General features: G+C 47.9%; 1 protein-coding gene across 1 annotated transcript; it reads left to right on the top strand.

Moving 5' to 3' along the window:
• The first annotated feature begins 3,480 nt into the window (after positions 1-3,480).
• On the top strand, positions 3,481-15,231 carry col1a1b (collagen, type I, alpha 1b). The gene is made up of 51 exons (XM_077626518.1): positions 3,481-3,684; positions 4,716-4,910; positions 5,696-5,715; positions 5,863-5,898; positions 6,268-6,363; positions 6,487-6,558; positions 6,640-6,684; positions 6,771-6,824; positions 6,913-6,966; positions 7,057-7,110; positions 7,182-7,235; positions 7,318-7,371; positions 7,444-7,488; positions 7,572-7,625; positions 7,709-7,753; positions 7,839-7,892; positions 8,248-8,346; positions 8,434-8,478; positions 8,557-8,655; positions 8,733-8,786; positions 8,897-9,004; positions 9,132-9,185; positions 9,271-9,369; positions 9,443-9,496; positions 9,574-9,672; positions 9,776-9,829; positions 9,921-9,974; positions 10,060-10,113; positions 10,204-10,257; positions 10,339-10,383; positions 10,459-10,557; positions 10,783-10,890; positions 10,969-11,076; positions 11,245-11,298; positions 11,392-11,445; positions 11,524-11,631; positions 11,725-11,778; positions 11,855-11,908; positions 11,991-12,152; positions 12,236-12,343; positions 12,428-12,535; positions 12,701-12,754; positions 12,830-12,937; positions 13,017-13,070; positions 13,154-13,261; positions 13,375-13,428; positions 13,527-13,634; positions 13,708-13,993; positions 14,073-14,260; positions 14,339-14,581; positions 14,685-15,231. The coding sequence occupies exons 1-51, from the start codon at positions 3,603-3,605 to the stop codon at positions 14,829-14,831; spliced, it is 4,353 nt and encodes a 1,450-aa protein (XP_077482644.1). The 5' UTR covers positions 3,481-3,602; the 3' UTR covers positions 14,832-15,231.
• Positions 15,232-15,825: the final 594 nt, after the last annotated feature.

Raw genomic sequence — 15,825 nt, forward strand, 5'->3', positions numbered from 1 at the left:
CTGGATGTCTGTGGAAGTGGTGGAGGGACTGGGAGGAGGATGGGAGAGAGAAAAAGGGCCGGGAAGGAGGGAAGGAGGGAGGGAAGGAGGGAAGGAGGGAGCCTGGACCGACGGGATGGGGGCTGGGATGGAGGACGCGGCCAGACGGTAAAAGAAAACCAGACCGAGACGTCATGAAAAAAAATGGAAAAGTATAAGGGGGAATGAAGAAATGCTAGAGAAGGCATCAGGACGCTGAGATGAGTTCACGTGGAAGAAAGAACCAGATTGCCAGTGTCTTAGCAAAATGGCCACTTGGAGCATTTTTTTTTTTTTTTGCCGTCCCAATACTTTTAATCGAGCCTTTCTGTCTATTCAAGCATGACATTTGTGGGAATGATGGCGTTGACAATAGAAAAAAATATGAAATAGCATACCTGTCAACCTCTGCCGATAACTTACCTTATAAATGATTATGATTCCCCTTACAAACCCCCCAAAAACCTTACAAACACCGACGTACGGTGTTTGTAAGGTTTTTGGGGGGTTTGTAAGGGGAATCATAATCATTTATAAGGGCAGTTATCGGCAGAGGTTGACAGGTATGAAATAGGAAAATAGGAAAAATAGGAATGAGGGTGTAGTATATGCAATATGTAATGTGTGATGATTCTGCACCACCAGGCTTGTGCTATGGTTATTATTTCTTTTTTTTGGGGAGTCATGAAAATGTGGATAGAGAATAGTATCGCTCCCGTTGAAAGAGTCATTGAATTAATTTGTAAAATCTCCCGTCTTTAAGTCACTTAATGAGATATTGATTGCTCTGCGAGAAAGAATGACTTGAGGCCCAAAAATAGTCAGGTGTAAAGTCATTAAAATACAGTATGAGTATATTTTGGGGGGTTGTACAATTTCCAGGTGTCAGTAAACGCACCTGTTCGATATGAAGCGCCAACAGTCAACAATAATAATTTTTTTTTTTAAAGCTATTTGAAGATATTGGCCCATAATTGGTCTAATTTGGTGTATTTTCCAATTGCAACAACTTCGCTTCCCTGCATAATTTTCCCAAGCCCATTATTTTAGCGACCTATAGTAAAAAAAATCGGTTCGAATGAAACTCGATGAAGTAGCAAAAGTTAGCAAAGGAGATCTGAAATGCCTATTTTTAAATGTTCACACCAATAATGGGAATCCTTTGGCAGTGTAAACAGTGTGCGTGAAGGGAGGATTGGGTCGAAAACTACAAGTAGGAACACGTGCACGCTTGCACCTCACAGGCTTGCTGGGAATGCAAAATTTGCTCTTTCCAGGAGGTTGGCGATGAGTGCGAGACGGCCTTTGCGATGCTACGGGACGCAAGACAGACCCGAGTCCGTTTTGACTCACTTCGAATATTCGGGAATTGAATATTTGGGTTTCCTGTTCTCCCACAAGTGGACGAGGACAAATGTTTGTGGCCCGAGATGAGTTACTTTTGTCGTACATGTTTTTTTGTTGTTGTCACGCTGGCTTTTTTTGTCCGCTTTGGACTGCTGGCGCTCGCTCACCTGCCGGCCCATCCCGTGGCCTGGGATCTGCTAAAGTATTCTCCCTTTCTGAACGATCTGGAGAGCTTCCGCCCAAAAGAAGAAGGGAGAAGAAAAAAAGAAAAAAAAGAGAAGAAAGGCCACAAAACTATGGGTTAGCGCGAAGCAGTGAGACTCCATCCTGAGGCACAGAGCAGAAAATTACAAGTTGCAGACCTTTGGTTGACTAGTGGAACTTTTTTTTCTTTTGTACCAACACTGCAAGGTCACATGTCTGACTCCGCCCAACTTTGACGAAGACCACAGCGACTAGTCCTACTAAAGTTAAAATTCCTACCACTCCACCAACCCAAAAGTGATCTTTAGCAACTAGTACTGATGACAACAACTACTCCCCTTCTTACTAATAGTACTACTACCACTACCACTACTACTACTACCACTACTACCACTACCACCACTACCACCACCACTACCACCACCACTACTACTACTACTACCACTATTACCACTACTACCACTCCTACCACTACTACCACTACTACTACCACCACTACTACTACTTCTATGCATTTCCTACCTCTGTTCACAACCGTGAACAAAAAGTGAACTACTATTAATGTTACTCCAAAAACAATAAACTACTACCACTACTACTACCACTACTACTACCACTACTACCACCACTACTACTACTACTACCACTACTACTACCACTACTACTACCACTACTACCACCACTACTACTACCACTACCTCTACTACCACCACTACTACTACCACTACTACTACCACTACTACCACTTCTATGCATTTCCTACCTCTGTTCACAACCGTGAACAAAAAGTAAACTACTATTAATGTGACTCCAAAAACAATAAACACACCTTGCAATATTATGGCCAACCGCTACTATTACGAATACCACTATTAAAAATATTACCACTTCAACAAACTAAATATTCCTACTTCTAATCTACCACTACCACTGTAACTCACACTAGTACCACCCTTAGTAACACTACTCGACTAATAACACATAAATAAATAATAATCCCACCATTGATTCTGTTTATTGAGACTTCTACTAAGGCCATTGCTACAAGTATTACTGTTACCGCTAGCACTAACACTGCTAATACCAAGTTCGCCTCCAATTACCATTGTTTAAAAAAAATGCCACCACTACGACGACTACTACCAATATTGCAATTACTCTTAACCTCCTTTATATTATTAATACGACTACAACAACAATTAATAGCACTCTTTTGACTACTACCATTTCTGGCGTACATCATATCGATGGCCATAAAGGTAAAAAAGCCACGAACCATACGTGTACAAGGAGACTAAAACACATGTGTTCATGTCTCTTATTGATCCCAGACTGCTCCTCTTCTCTCAAAAGAAGGAGGCAGCGAGATAGGAGGAGGAGGAGGAGATTGAGAGGTCAGACTGGGCCAACGTGTCGAAGCTGCAACGTGTCCACATTTTCAGGAGGCTGCTGCAGGCTTTGTGGACCTGCCAGCTTCTTTTTTTCCCCCCTCATTCAAGTCCTCCGAAGTTGCACTTCCAAATAAAACCTTTGTCTTTCAACACATCACATTGTGCTTTTTATTCAATGCTTTTTACGTGCGAGCATACACCAAAACCTCGTTTAATTGATGTTCTCCAGACCACCTTCACTCGTGGAAAGAAGACGGCTACGCTACATCCCAAAAATGTTTCCTTCTAAAAATCAAATCCAAAATGAAGACCCCTCGCCTAAAGAGCGTCGAGCGTATCGACGGTCCTCGCCATCGTCAGGCATCCACTTTTTTTCCCCCGCCTGGGACGTGTTTAAAGCCACCCACCGGCCCTCGTCCCGCCCCCCCGTCCACGCTGGAAGGATGGGGTCCCTCCCCGAAAAAGTTCGGCCCCATATAAAAGCCCCGCTAAGTGATTTGTTGAAGCAGTAGGGAGTTTCTGCTGGGGTCTGGATTGGAGTTACACACACAGACCGGACCCTACCGTGTATGAGTGGCGTTTGAGGAGACGAAAAAAGGACCCCCCCGTGCCACAGAGAATCTACATGTCTAATATTTAGACATGTTCAGCTTTGTGGATATTCGGTTAGCGCTTTTGCTCAGCGCTGCTGTGCTTCTGGCGAGAGGTCAAGGCGAGGATGATAGTGAGTATGATTTTATAATAAAGTAGATATGCTGTTTTGGAGGTGGGGGGGGGGGGGGGGTTAGGGGTGGGGGTTGGGGGGTCCGGGACCCGTGGGGGCCCCCATCAGGACCGGACGGATCGCTGGAAAGAGAGAGGATGCGTACTCTGTTTTTTTTGGGGGGGGGTAGGGGGATTCTTTTTGGAGGTTCGTGTTTTATTTTGGTGGCGTGCACGTACACGCTCGGTGCGTGCCTTCCTTCCCGAGGGGGGGTGCAGCTGCATCTGCTCCGTCTGACACATGTTTAGGTTCAGAGGGGCCACCAGGAGAAAGAAAGTTACCACTTTTAAAGGAGTGGATGGATGTCTTTGGTTAATTTGGGAGGAGGAGGACAAAACTTTGGGATGATTGACAGTTTAAGGGGAGGCTTTATAAAAAGGGAACTTAAAAAGGGGGATTTTGTTTATGGGTTCTTACTATTCCACTAAGAGAGGATTTTTTTGGATGTGGAAAGGCCAAATTGCAAAGTCGAGGTGGGTTTAGAGCAAAAGCATTTAAATTGATGTCGAATATAAGTAGTGGAATGATTAAGTTGGTCGATAAAAGAAATAATGGGATGTGGAAAAACTGTCGTTGAGTTTGTAGACAGCTGGTAAAAAAAGGAGTGGAGACAATGGAAAAATTGCTGAGACGTGACGTGGAGAGTCAATTAATCAGAGTTGGAGGAGGGGGCGCTTTTGTGCGACGACAGTACCCTCTAACGGCCGTTCTTGGTACTGACACATTTGTCATTTCAAAATAGGCCTCCAACAGCTAAAAAGGCTCCACTTCGATTTGCTATTCATTAAATCACGCATATTTAACAGTTTTATTTAACTAGAAAACAGAAAAATAGGAATATTAAATCCACTAAAATAGTTTTTTATTGCCATGGGCCTCATTTGTAATGATAACAAGTTCTCCAAATCCCAAGAAAAGAACTTTGTACTCTATTTGACACAGTCAACGCCGCCACGTTTGGTCAAACCTGACCGTTAATTTGTCGTCCATAGGCACATTCGGCAGCTGCACGCTCGACGGACAGTTGTACAACGACAAAGATGTGTGGAAACCCGAACCGTGCCAGATCTGTGTTTGCGACAGCGGCACGGTGATGTGCGACGAGGTAATCTGCGAGGACTCATCTGACTGCGCCGACCCCATCATCCCCGAGGGAGAATGCTGCCCCATCTGCCCCGACCAAAACGGTACGACTTCCCCCAGTTTGAGCGTCGCCACACGGAGGACGGCCTTTCGTGCCAGTCGGGAATTTGCAAGAAAATTGGGAATTTATGTTGACTTACTCAAGTCCGTAGAACAGGCATCCGGCGTGTAGACACGGGGGTGCTATGAATCGCTTCCTTCCTAGTGCGTCTTCAGTCTCCTGAGGAAGGAAAAAAATGCCTGGTTTTATTTCCTTTGTTGAGGGAATGGAGCTAAGGTTAATGTTTTGTCAGCAAATAAATCAAATAAGAGACAATCTTATGAAGATTTAGTAAGCAACTACTTTTGAAAAGGATCATTACTAAAAATGTGATGATCGGTCAGAAGTTTGTCAAGAAAAAAATCCACGGACTGTTCAAAACGACACATTGATTAGCAAAAATGGTAAATGGCCGAGATGACTGGCGATCAACAAATTTGCCTCACAGTTTGTAAATGATAAAATTGAGTAAGAAGACATTTTACACAGGATAAGCATTAAAGTGATTCCTGCATCAATCAGGTGACAGAAGCTAAAGTTCCATAGTTCTGCAGTATAATCATGTTAAAAAAACCCATTTGTTAGATAACAGTGACTTTTTCATTTTTAAATTTCCCAATTGATCCATAAGCCATAAAAAAACAGCTGCAATTTGGGTTTAGTGTCACAAAGGAATTGAAAAAAGAGCAAACGCATTGCTGAATTGTTGATGTTTTCCATTTGATTGCAACTGCGAGCTTAAATGTAAACTAATCTGGTTTGAACTTGTGTTTTTGGCCTCCTTTCTAGGACCCTACAACCCTCAAGAGGTATTTCCCACTTTTAATCCACTTCAAGAAATGCTAATGCATGCTTTCTGAACACCAGCCCTTTACACAGATGTTTACATTTTTAGCTTTTACATGCTATATACGTATCCCAAAACCTCACTTTTTTTTTATTGTTTTCGCCCATAGGGAAACAAGGGAGATGTTGGTCCCAAGGGAGACGTGGTAAGTCATCATTTCATCTTCATGACCTTAAATGTTGTCACTTCAACATTTCATTTGGGTGACAAGATCTACTTCTAGCACGTTAGCAACCACTAGTGGTCTGGTTATGTTAAAACATCACTTTAGGCACATTTTGACCCCATTAAACAAGTATTAAACTCATGCTATATGCTAGCGGGCAATGAGATTCAGGTTCAAGGTCAAAAGTTCATTGGGGCAATACAAAATCAAAGTTTAAAGGCAATGAGTTTTATAGCTAAAGCGTAGTCAATTGAACCCAATTTAAAGCCAAATCAGCAATGAATGTCGATTTGGTCAGAAAGCAAAAACCATACCTTGCATCTGATGGTCCTTTGGGTGTCTTTGCAGGGTGCCATGGGTCCTCCTGGAAATGATGGAATCCCCGGACAGCCTGGATTCCCCGGCCCACCTGGACCCCCTGGACCCCCAGGCCTTGGTGGCGGAGTACGTTGACTTCAAACACAGTCCTGCTAAATGACTCGAGATGATTATTGAATCTTCATAACCGCTGCGTGGTGGCAGCATTACTTCTTCAAAGCCTAACATCCAATCATTTCCCTTTGACAGAACTTCTCTCCTCAAATGAGCTATGTGGACCACACCAAGTCCGGTGGCGGCCCATCCCCACCTGGCCCTGCGGTAGGAAAGCTTTCTTTTCCAAATCTGGAAACCCCCTATCTTCAAAACATGTGCTAACTTTGCACACATCTTCCTCAACAGGGCCCAAGGGGACCCCGTGGTGCTTCAGGACCTCCTGGACCTTCTGTAAGTGTTTCTTTCAACAGCCTTAAAACCAGTCTTAAATATGGATGCTGTTTGGTTGACCTTCATTTTTTTTGTATCTCCATCAGGGTCCTCAGGGTTTCACTGGTCCCCCCGGTGAGCCCGGTGAGCCCGGAGCTTCTGTAAGTGCCTTTTCATTTCAAAAACCCATACAAACTAGCATCATGCCAACACGTTCACTACAATGCAATGATCTTTTTTGGGTTTCAGGGCCCCATGGGTCCTCGTGGTCCAGCTGGCCCCTTAGGAAAGAATGGAGATAATGTAAGAGTTTTTTGTGGACAATTATTCAAATGAGTCTTTTAGCATCCCCAACGCACGAGCTAATTGTTTGCCCGTGCCTGGCGACGATAGGGTGAGGCTGGCAAACCCGGACGCCCCGGTGAGCGTGGAGCCTCTGGCCTGCAGGTGGGTAACCCCAACACGGTCGATTATCAGTTGACACCAGAGTCCACGTTGACACTTTCCTCATACTGCAGGGTACCCGCGGATTCCCCGGAACTCCCGGACTTCCCGGCATCAAGGGACACAGAGTGAGTCGGCAACATCCGCCGCGGGTTTGCTAGCTCCAGTCTCTTATTCGTGCTAACGTCACGTCGCTGATTGCGCCCTCAGGGTTTCAGTGGTATGGATGGCGCTAAGGGAGACGCCGGACCTGCCGGACCTAAGGTAGGACTCAAACAATTCCACGGAAGATCCTTCAAATTTGGCGCCTGAAACCCCCTTTGTGTCCGTCTACAGGGAGAAGCTGGTCTCTCTGGTGAAAATGGTACCCCCGGAGCCATGGTGGGTTTCTGTCTTCCGGCCATCATTTAGATTTAAATCATGGAGGCAGTCTGGACTAAACCAAACCTAAAATGTTCTTTTAGGGTACTCGTGGTGTTCCCGGAGAGAGAGGCCGCCCCGGACCCGCCGGCCCTGCTGTAAGGGCCATGAGCTAGCTTGCGCGCTTTTAGCGTTGGTATTCTCCGTTTGATTTGACCTACAATCACCTTCTTCTTTGCAGGGTGCTCGTGGTAACGATGGTAACTCTGGCCCTGGTGGACCCCCTGTGAGTAGTTGTCAGCTCATTTGCAGGTGTCCTGTACTCTTCTTTTGGATTGCGTGTTAACGTCCCATGTCTTGTCGTGTTTTAGGGACCCACTGGACCTGCTGGACCCCCTGGATTCCCCGGTGGTGCTGGTTTGAAGGTATGTCACCCTAAAAAAAAGTTGAACTGCAATCTCACCGTTATAATAGGACAAAACCAAAAAAAATTGAATTGGTTAGGTGTTCCGTGGGGCCAGGTGTGGTGTTCCCTGACATTGTCAGCACCCCCCACTATCTATTTACCTAGTAAAAATCAATTGAAAAATTCAACTCGAAAATTGGAACCAAGTACAACAACAACAACATAACATTCTTGTGTGGCTCCAGTTTTTTTTACTTAGGTCTATAATGTCTTGTGTGTCTTGTGTCTGTCTTGCTACTGCAACCAAGAAATTTCCCCAATACGGGATGAAATAAAGTTGTAATCTAATCTAATTCAAACACTTTTACGCCTAGGGAGAGACTGGTCCCCAAGGAGCCCGTGGTGGCGAGGGAGCCCAGGGAGCTCGTGGTGAATCTGGTAACCCAGGACCTTCTGGAGCCGCTGGACCTTCTGTGAGTTTGTTTTTTCCATTGTGCCGCTCAGGCCACGTTTTGAGGAGGAATCTAAACACGGTGGTAATATTGGCGCTACTTCTCTAGGGCCCTCCAGGAACTGATGGTGCCCCCGGCGCCAAGGGTGCAACTGTAAGTATAAGATAAGGCAATACCTGGCACGCTCCCATCCAGATCTTGATCAGGTCCCCCGTTCTTGCCACTCAACAGGGTCCCGCCGGTATTGCTGGTGCTCCCGGTTTCCCCGGTGCTCGCGGTCCCGCTGGAGGTCAGGGTGCCGTCGGTGCTGCCGGCCCCAAGGGTAACAATGTACGTAATCTAAGGACAACGATATACTTTGTTTGGGATCGAACCCAATATCCAACGGCTTGTATTTCCGTCATCAGGGTGACCCCGGTGTCGCTGGTCCCAAGGGAGAGCCTGGTGTCAAGGGAGAGACTGTAAGTTTCAACATAGAAACATGCAAAAACAGATCTTAAACAATAAATGATTACTGATCTTGAAATGATGTAACAGGATAACAAAACTTGCCTGATATCTTTCTTCCCAGGGACCCGTTGGAATTCAGGGACTTCAGGGCCCATCTGGCGAGGAAGGCAAAAGAGGACCTCGCGGAGAGACTGGCATTGGTGGACCCCGTGGACCCGCTGGAGAGCGTGTACGTAGCTGCCTCGTTTTCTTCTTCTTCTTCTTCGCTATCTTCGCTCTTAGTCCACCAAGTTAAAAGAGCCCCCGGACAGACAGAAGTCTGAGCACGCAGTGATGTTGTCAATTTCTTTACCCAGGGTGCCCCTGGTGCTCGTGGTTTCCCAGGAGCTGATGGAGCTGTCGGCGGAAAGGTGAGTCAGAGAACAACTTCCCGCGTGGTTCCCGTTCTTGTTTTACCGGAGCAAAAGTTGAATTTCAACCTCGCTCGTGTGATAGGGCGCCCCTGGTGAGCGTGGTGCCACTGGCGCCGCCGGACCTCAGGGACCCAATGGGGAGACCGGAGCTCCTGGCGGTCCTGGTGCACCTGGATCCAAGGTGAGTTCTGCTTCGCTTTAGTGACTTACTTTACTTACTCAACATGTTGTAAAGGTGTGGAATTTCTCCACAGGGTATCACTGGTAGCCCCGGAAGCACTGGCGCCGATGGCAAAGTTGGACCATCTGTAAGTTCAAATTTCACTCCCGATAGGCTTTCGACAGAACTGTTCCCGCTCGAGCCTAGACTCCGATCTTGTTTTAGGGTCCTTCCGGACAAGACGGACGTGCTGGACCTGCTGGCCCCACTGGTCCCAGAGGACAGCCTGGACTCATGGGATTCCCCGGACCCAAGGGAGTTGCTGTAAGTGTAACAGTGAATGTTTTTGTCCTGGAATTTAAGTTAGTCTGTGGCATGGTGATAAGTCTCCAATCCGATGTTGACACTTTTTCGCTTTCTTCATTAGGGTGAGAATGGCAAGCCCGGTGAGAAAGGACCCGCTGGTGCTATGGGCAGCGTCGTAAGTTTGAAAACTTTCATTCTACCGTGCAAAATAGTCTTTCCACTTGGACATCTACACAAACTAAATTGGACTCTTCCGTGCCCCCCAGGGTGCTGCTGGCAAGGATGGTGATGTTGGTGCTCCTGGACCTTCTGGCCCTGCTGTGAGTCCAATTTCATGTCCCATTGTAGAAGACCGAGGACAAAAAGGCTGCGAGGTTTCTGATCACTTGTTCTTTTGTTCTTCAGGGACCTGCCGGAGAGAAGGGCGAGGGCGGTCCTGCTGGACCATCCGGATTCCAGGTGAATTCTAGAACTTTGCAGGCACTATTTGATCTTTGGTCGATACGTTTTGGGACGAGTGTCAACGTTCCGCTTCTTTTTCTTAAACAGGGTATTCCCGGACCCCAAGGTGCTACTGGTGAGACTGGCAAGCCCGGAGAGCAGGTGGGAGTCACATGGGATTAGAACGGTACCTCTTGAGAGCTCAGTATCATAAAGACTCGTAACCAATTCTTCTTTGGTCAGGGTGTCGCTGGTGAGGTCGGACCCGGTGGTCCATCTGGACCCAGGGTGAGTGTCCAGCAAGTCACCTAAATATGGTGTCCTTGGTTCCTTAACTGATCGCCAATCGTTCCCTTCTCGCAGGGCGACAGAGGTTTCCCTGGTGAGCGTGGTACCCCCGGTGTCAATGGTCCTACTGGACCCCGTGGTTCCCCTGGCCCCGCCGGTAGCGATGGAGCCAAGGTAAGCAGGAGAAACTCTTCTGCGTAGAGTAACAAGGGTTATAAACAGACTTGTTATAGTTCTTCTTCTCACCTCAGAAGGCAGACATGATAGCAGAAGCAAGTTTTGAATTTTGAAGATAAATGCTTTCAAAATGAGAACCTTTCTTAGAACAAGACAAGCAATGTGATAATAAGCTGTTACCGTTGAATTATCAAGAAAATGACAACACTTATCTTGGTGCAGGGAGAGTCTGGTGCCCCCGGTGCCAACGGCGCCGCCGGAAGTCCCGGTATGCAGGGAATGCCAGGCGAGCGTGGAGCTTCTGGTCTGCCTGGACTCAAGGGAGAGAGAGTAAGAACCACTTCTTAAACCCTTTTGGCGTCCTGTGATGCTGCCAGATCAGGACCAAGTCCAACTTTCTCCTTACAGGGCGAGGGTGGTGCCAAGGGAGGTGAAGGCATCCCTGGCAAAGATGGCGTTCGCGGTATGACCGGCCCTATCGGACCCCCTGGACCTCCCGGTCCTCAGGGCGAGAAGGTGAGACACTTGACTTGGATCCAAGTAGTGCTGTACCTGAAATATCTCAAGGATGAAATGCTGGTGGATGTTCAGATGTTGAGCTCCTGAAAAGTCATCGACAGCAAAAACAGAAAGGATCTTGACAAGTACAAGGACTGATTTCATTTCTGTTGCCTTTGATTTCAGGGTGAGGTTGGCCCAGTTGGAGTTGTCGGAGCCACCGGCCCTCGTGGTTCTTCTGTAAGTTTTTATTTTTCTTCTAAAAAAGGATGCTGTTTTGGGGGTGTCTTCGGCACATTCGGGGCTTATAGTTGTAACTTTTCATCCCTAAAGGGTGAGCGTGGAGAGGCCGGCCCTGCTGGACCTGCTGGATTCGCCGGACCTCCTGTAAGAAGCTGACTTTGTCCATACGGTTGATGACGCATGACAAGGAGTTTGTGCTAAAGTCTTGTGCTTCAAATTTAGGGTGCTGATGGTCAAGCTGGTGCCAAGGGAGAGACTGGAGCTACTGGACCCAAGGGAGATGCTGGTGCCTCTGGTCCCGGTGGACCTGTTGGACCTGCTGGACCCCAGGTGGACTTTCTGTGCCATCACGGCACTTTCACTTCTGTTTTTTGTTATAAAAATGTACTTCCAGTCTGATTTTTCAAACGCATGTGTTCATAGGGACCCGCTGGTCCTCCTGGAGCCAAGGGTGCTCGTGGTGGTGCGGGATCTCCTGTAAGTATCTCCTGAGGTTCTGTATATTTGAAAGTTGTATCAAGTTCCATGTTTGAACGACCGTGTTGTTGCGCAGGGTGTTACTGGTTTCCCCGGACCTTCTGGAAGAGTTGGACCCGCCGGTCCCCATGTAAGTGTCTCTTCTGGTTCAATTGTGAGGTACCGTCATCTCAGCAGTGATGCCGACCCGACCTCTCGGCGTTTCCCTGTAGGGAGCCGCCGGACCCGTAGGTCCCGCTGGCCCCGTCGGCAAAGAAGGCGCAAGGGGAGCTCGTGGTGAGACCGGTCCCGCTGGTCGCCCTGGCGAGCCTGGTGCTGCTGGTGTTGCTGGACTTTCTGGCGAGAGAGGATCTCCCGGTTCGGATGGTGCCGTTGTAAGTAGACGCTGTTATTTGTCTAAAAAATGATGGGCTGTTCAATGTTGGCCTGAGTGACTGAAGCGTGTCCTTCTTTGTAGGGTCCCGCTGGATTTCCCGGACCTCAAGGTGTGACTGGACAGCGTGGTATGGTAGGTGGCCCTGGACAGCATGGAGAGCGTGGTGCTGCTGGTCTTCGCGGACCTGCTGTAAGTGTTTTTGACATATTTGAACTATGGAGATCTGTGAATCCGTCCCGTTCTTCTCAACTGGACGCAAATGCTTGGATTTAGGGAGAGCCTGGAAAGCAGGGACCTGGTGGACCTGTTGGTGCTCGTGGACCCCCTGGACCTTCTGGAGCCCCTGGTCTTGCTGGTGCTCCCGGAGAGGCTGGACGTGAGGTAAGATCCCAACGCTGGTGGCTTGCTCCTTATTAGACTTGAGATCAATTTGGTATTTAGAACGTACCTTGACTTTCGGCTAACTAACCATCAAATAATTAGACTTGAGATCAATTTAGTATTTAGAGCCTACCTTGACCATCAAATATGGCTGTGTTTGGACAGGGATCTCAAGGACACGATGGTGCACCTGGCCGTGACGGAGTTTCTGGCCCCAAGGTAAAGACATTTATTTGCCTTTCTTTAAACAGACTTAAACGTGCCGAGTTGTCCAACTAAATATTGCCTCCGCAGGGAGACCGTGGCGAGTCTGGTCTCGCCGGACCCCCAGGACCTCCTGGTGCTCCCGGTGCCCCCGGAGCTGTTGGTCCTTCTGGCATGTCTGGCGAGCGTGGAGAGCCTGTGAGTCTTGTTCACACTGACATATCCTCATCCTCTGATTTCTCAGTGATCTGACATTGCATCCTTTTGTCGTCGCTAGGGTCCCGCCGGTTCCTCTGGCGCTGCTGGCCCCGCTGGTCCCCGTGGACCCGCTGTAAGTTCCGTACTCCATTTTCCTGTTATGCACGGACACGAAACGATGGGTCGACTTAACATTCCGGTTGGTTTGGCATGTAGGGACCCGCCGGATCTAAGGGAGACAGAGGAGAGGCTGGTGAGGCTGGAGAAAGAGGCCACAAGGGACACAGAGGAATCACTGGCATGCCGGGTCTGAACGGACTTCCTGTGAGTAGCGGCCATCGTCCATCTATCGCCAAATCTCCGTCTGGACGGCGACGTCGAACTTGGGGAGGACTTTTTGATGAGTCTTGGCTCAAGGTGGCTTTTTCTGACTTCAGGGATCTTCTGGAGAGAGAGGACCCGCTGGATCCTCTGGACCCGCTGGACCAAGAGTGAGTACAAGTTGTACTAAAAAGCGTGCCGGTCCCATGTTCCGCCTTCAGGGAGATCTCAAGTGCGGGAATTTGTCTTCTTCTTCTTCGCTTTATAGGGACCTTCTGGATCTAACGGCTCCCCTGGCAAAGATGGCATGAACGGTATGCCCGGACCTATGGGACCTCCCGGACCCCGTGGTCGTAATGGAGAGATGGGACCCTCTGTAAGTTTGATCAAAACGCTTCAAGTTCCAGTTTTAGCAGGACATGTTTGTGAGCTCCTTTTCTGCCATCCAGGGTCCTCCTGGACCTCCCGGACCTCCCGGACACCCCGGTGCCTCTGGTGGTGGTGATATATTCACCATTCCCCACCCGCCTCAGGAGAAGGGCCCCGATCCCTACCGCTCCGGCCACTACCGTGCCGACGACCCCAGCGTTCTCCGCGATCGCGACATGGAGGTCGACACCACTCTGGAGTCTCTGACCAAGAGGATGGAGAGGCTCACCAGCCCCGACGGTACCCAGAAGAGCCCGGCCCGCATGTGCCGCGACCTGAGGATGTGCCACCCCGAGTACAAGAGCGGTGAGTGACCATCTCGACCACAACAGAGAAAGAACCTTGGCTATCGACAGCGGTCTGAGACATCACCCTCCTCCTCCAGGCACCTACTGGGTGGACCCCAACCAGGGCTCCACTCTGGACGCCATCAAGGTCCACTGCAACATGGAGACTGGCCAGACTTGCGTCCTCCCCACCCAGTCCACCGTGCCCATGAAGAACTGGTACCAGAGCAGGAACCCCATCAAGAAGCACGTCTGGTTCAGCGAGTCCATGACTGGTGGATTCCAGGTATGAAACCCTCTAGTCCAGAGCACGTGCATAGCGATCGCTAGTGGCTAAACGACTGCTTCTCCCCCCAACCCGCAGTTCCAGTACGGCATGGAGGGAGCTGACTCCGAGGATGTGAGCATCCAGATGACCTTCATGCGTCTGATGGCCAACCAGGCCTCCCAGAACGTCACATACCACTGCAAGAACAGCATCGCCTACATGGACTCCACCACCGGCAACCTTAAGAAGGCCCTGCTGCTCCAGGGATCCAACGACGTGGAGATCAGAGCCGAGGGCAACAGCCGCTTCACGTACAGCGTCGGCGAGGACGGCTGCACGGTAAGGCTGTTTTTTTTTTAACAAGAAAAAAAACATTTTAAAGGCAAACTGTGGCTGTTTGGCGTATTTCTGAGCGGCTTTTTTTCTGCTTTCCATCCAACAGTCACACACTGGCTCATGGGGCAAGACAGTTATCGACTACAAGACATCAAAAACATCCCGCCTGCCAATCATTGACATTGCTCCTATGGATGTTGGTGCCCCTGATCAGGAATTCGGCGTTGAAGTTGGCCCTGTTTGCTTCTTGTAAAAAGAAGAGGAAAAAAAAAGGAAGAAATATGGACATGACCTTGTTGTTTTTTTTCTAGCAGTCATCTCTAAAAAAAAAAATCCTACTTTCTATGCATTGAAAAGTCATTCGGCCCGCAAACCACTCCCACTTTTGTTCCATACGTGAGACGTTTTTCGGGACTGCCACTCCACGAGGACAAAAAAAAAATTGAACAAAATCTATGCGTTTCCCACGGCAACAAGAACGTATTTGCTTGTGTAAAATATCCCCCTTGAGTTTGAGAAAGAAAACAAAAGAGATTAACGCAATGAAACGCAGGTGACTTTTGCCGTTTTCCACCCCAACTGCGGAAGGACATTACAAAGCAACAAATGATATGTACCATTTTTTCCTGGTGTTAAATAAATTGTAAAAAGTGTGACCTGTGTCCTTGTTGTAAAATTGTCACCTTCATTGCTTTTATGGCTACCTCATCCCAAAAAGTCACCGCCATATTGTTTTTCTAATCAAAGAAAAAAAAAAAAGGGCCATATTTTACACAACGAGCCTGCCGAACTTTTTGGTGCTACAAAATTGACCTTGTTGTCTTGTTGCAATTTTCTTTTCTTTTTAAGCATTACAATTGACATCCGTTGTTGTTCTTTTTCTGTCTCATCTTCACTAAAAAAAAAAATAGCACGCATCTCCTGCCCTGTTGTTTATGTTGTTTATTGTTGTCTCAAAAAGAAAGAAAAATCAACTTCCCGGGAGCAGAGCCACTTTTAAGGAGAGATTGTGTACTTATGTTGTACATGTATAATAAATCGAGATGTTTTTAATTATTGCTGGGTGCTGAAATAAAGCATGTGAAGTGATTCTAATTAGTGGGCGACTTTTCACTGACCTGACTTGCAACTGTTGTGAAACTTTGGACGTATTTTTAGATGAAATATGACAGAAAAAAGTGGCTTAAATTGTACACTAAGCGTTCCACAGCAGTTGCATTTGTGGTTCCCACGAACAGCAGTGAAAA

Source organism: Stigmatopora argus, chromosome 18 (assembly GCF_051989625.1).
Source record: "Stigmatopora argus isolate UIUO_Sarg chromosome 18, RoL_Sarg_1.0, whole genome shotgun sequence".
NCBI lineage: Eukaryota > Metazoa > Chordata > Actinopteri > Syngnathiformes > Syngnathidae > Stigmatopora > Stigmatopora argus.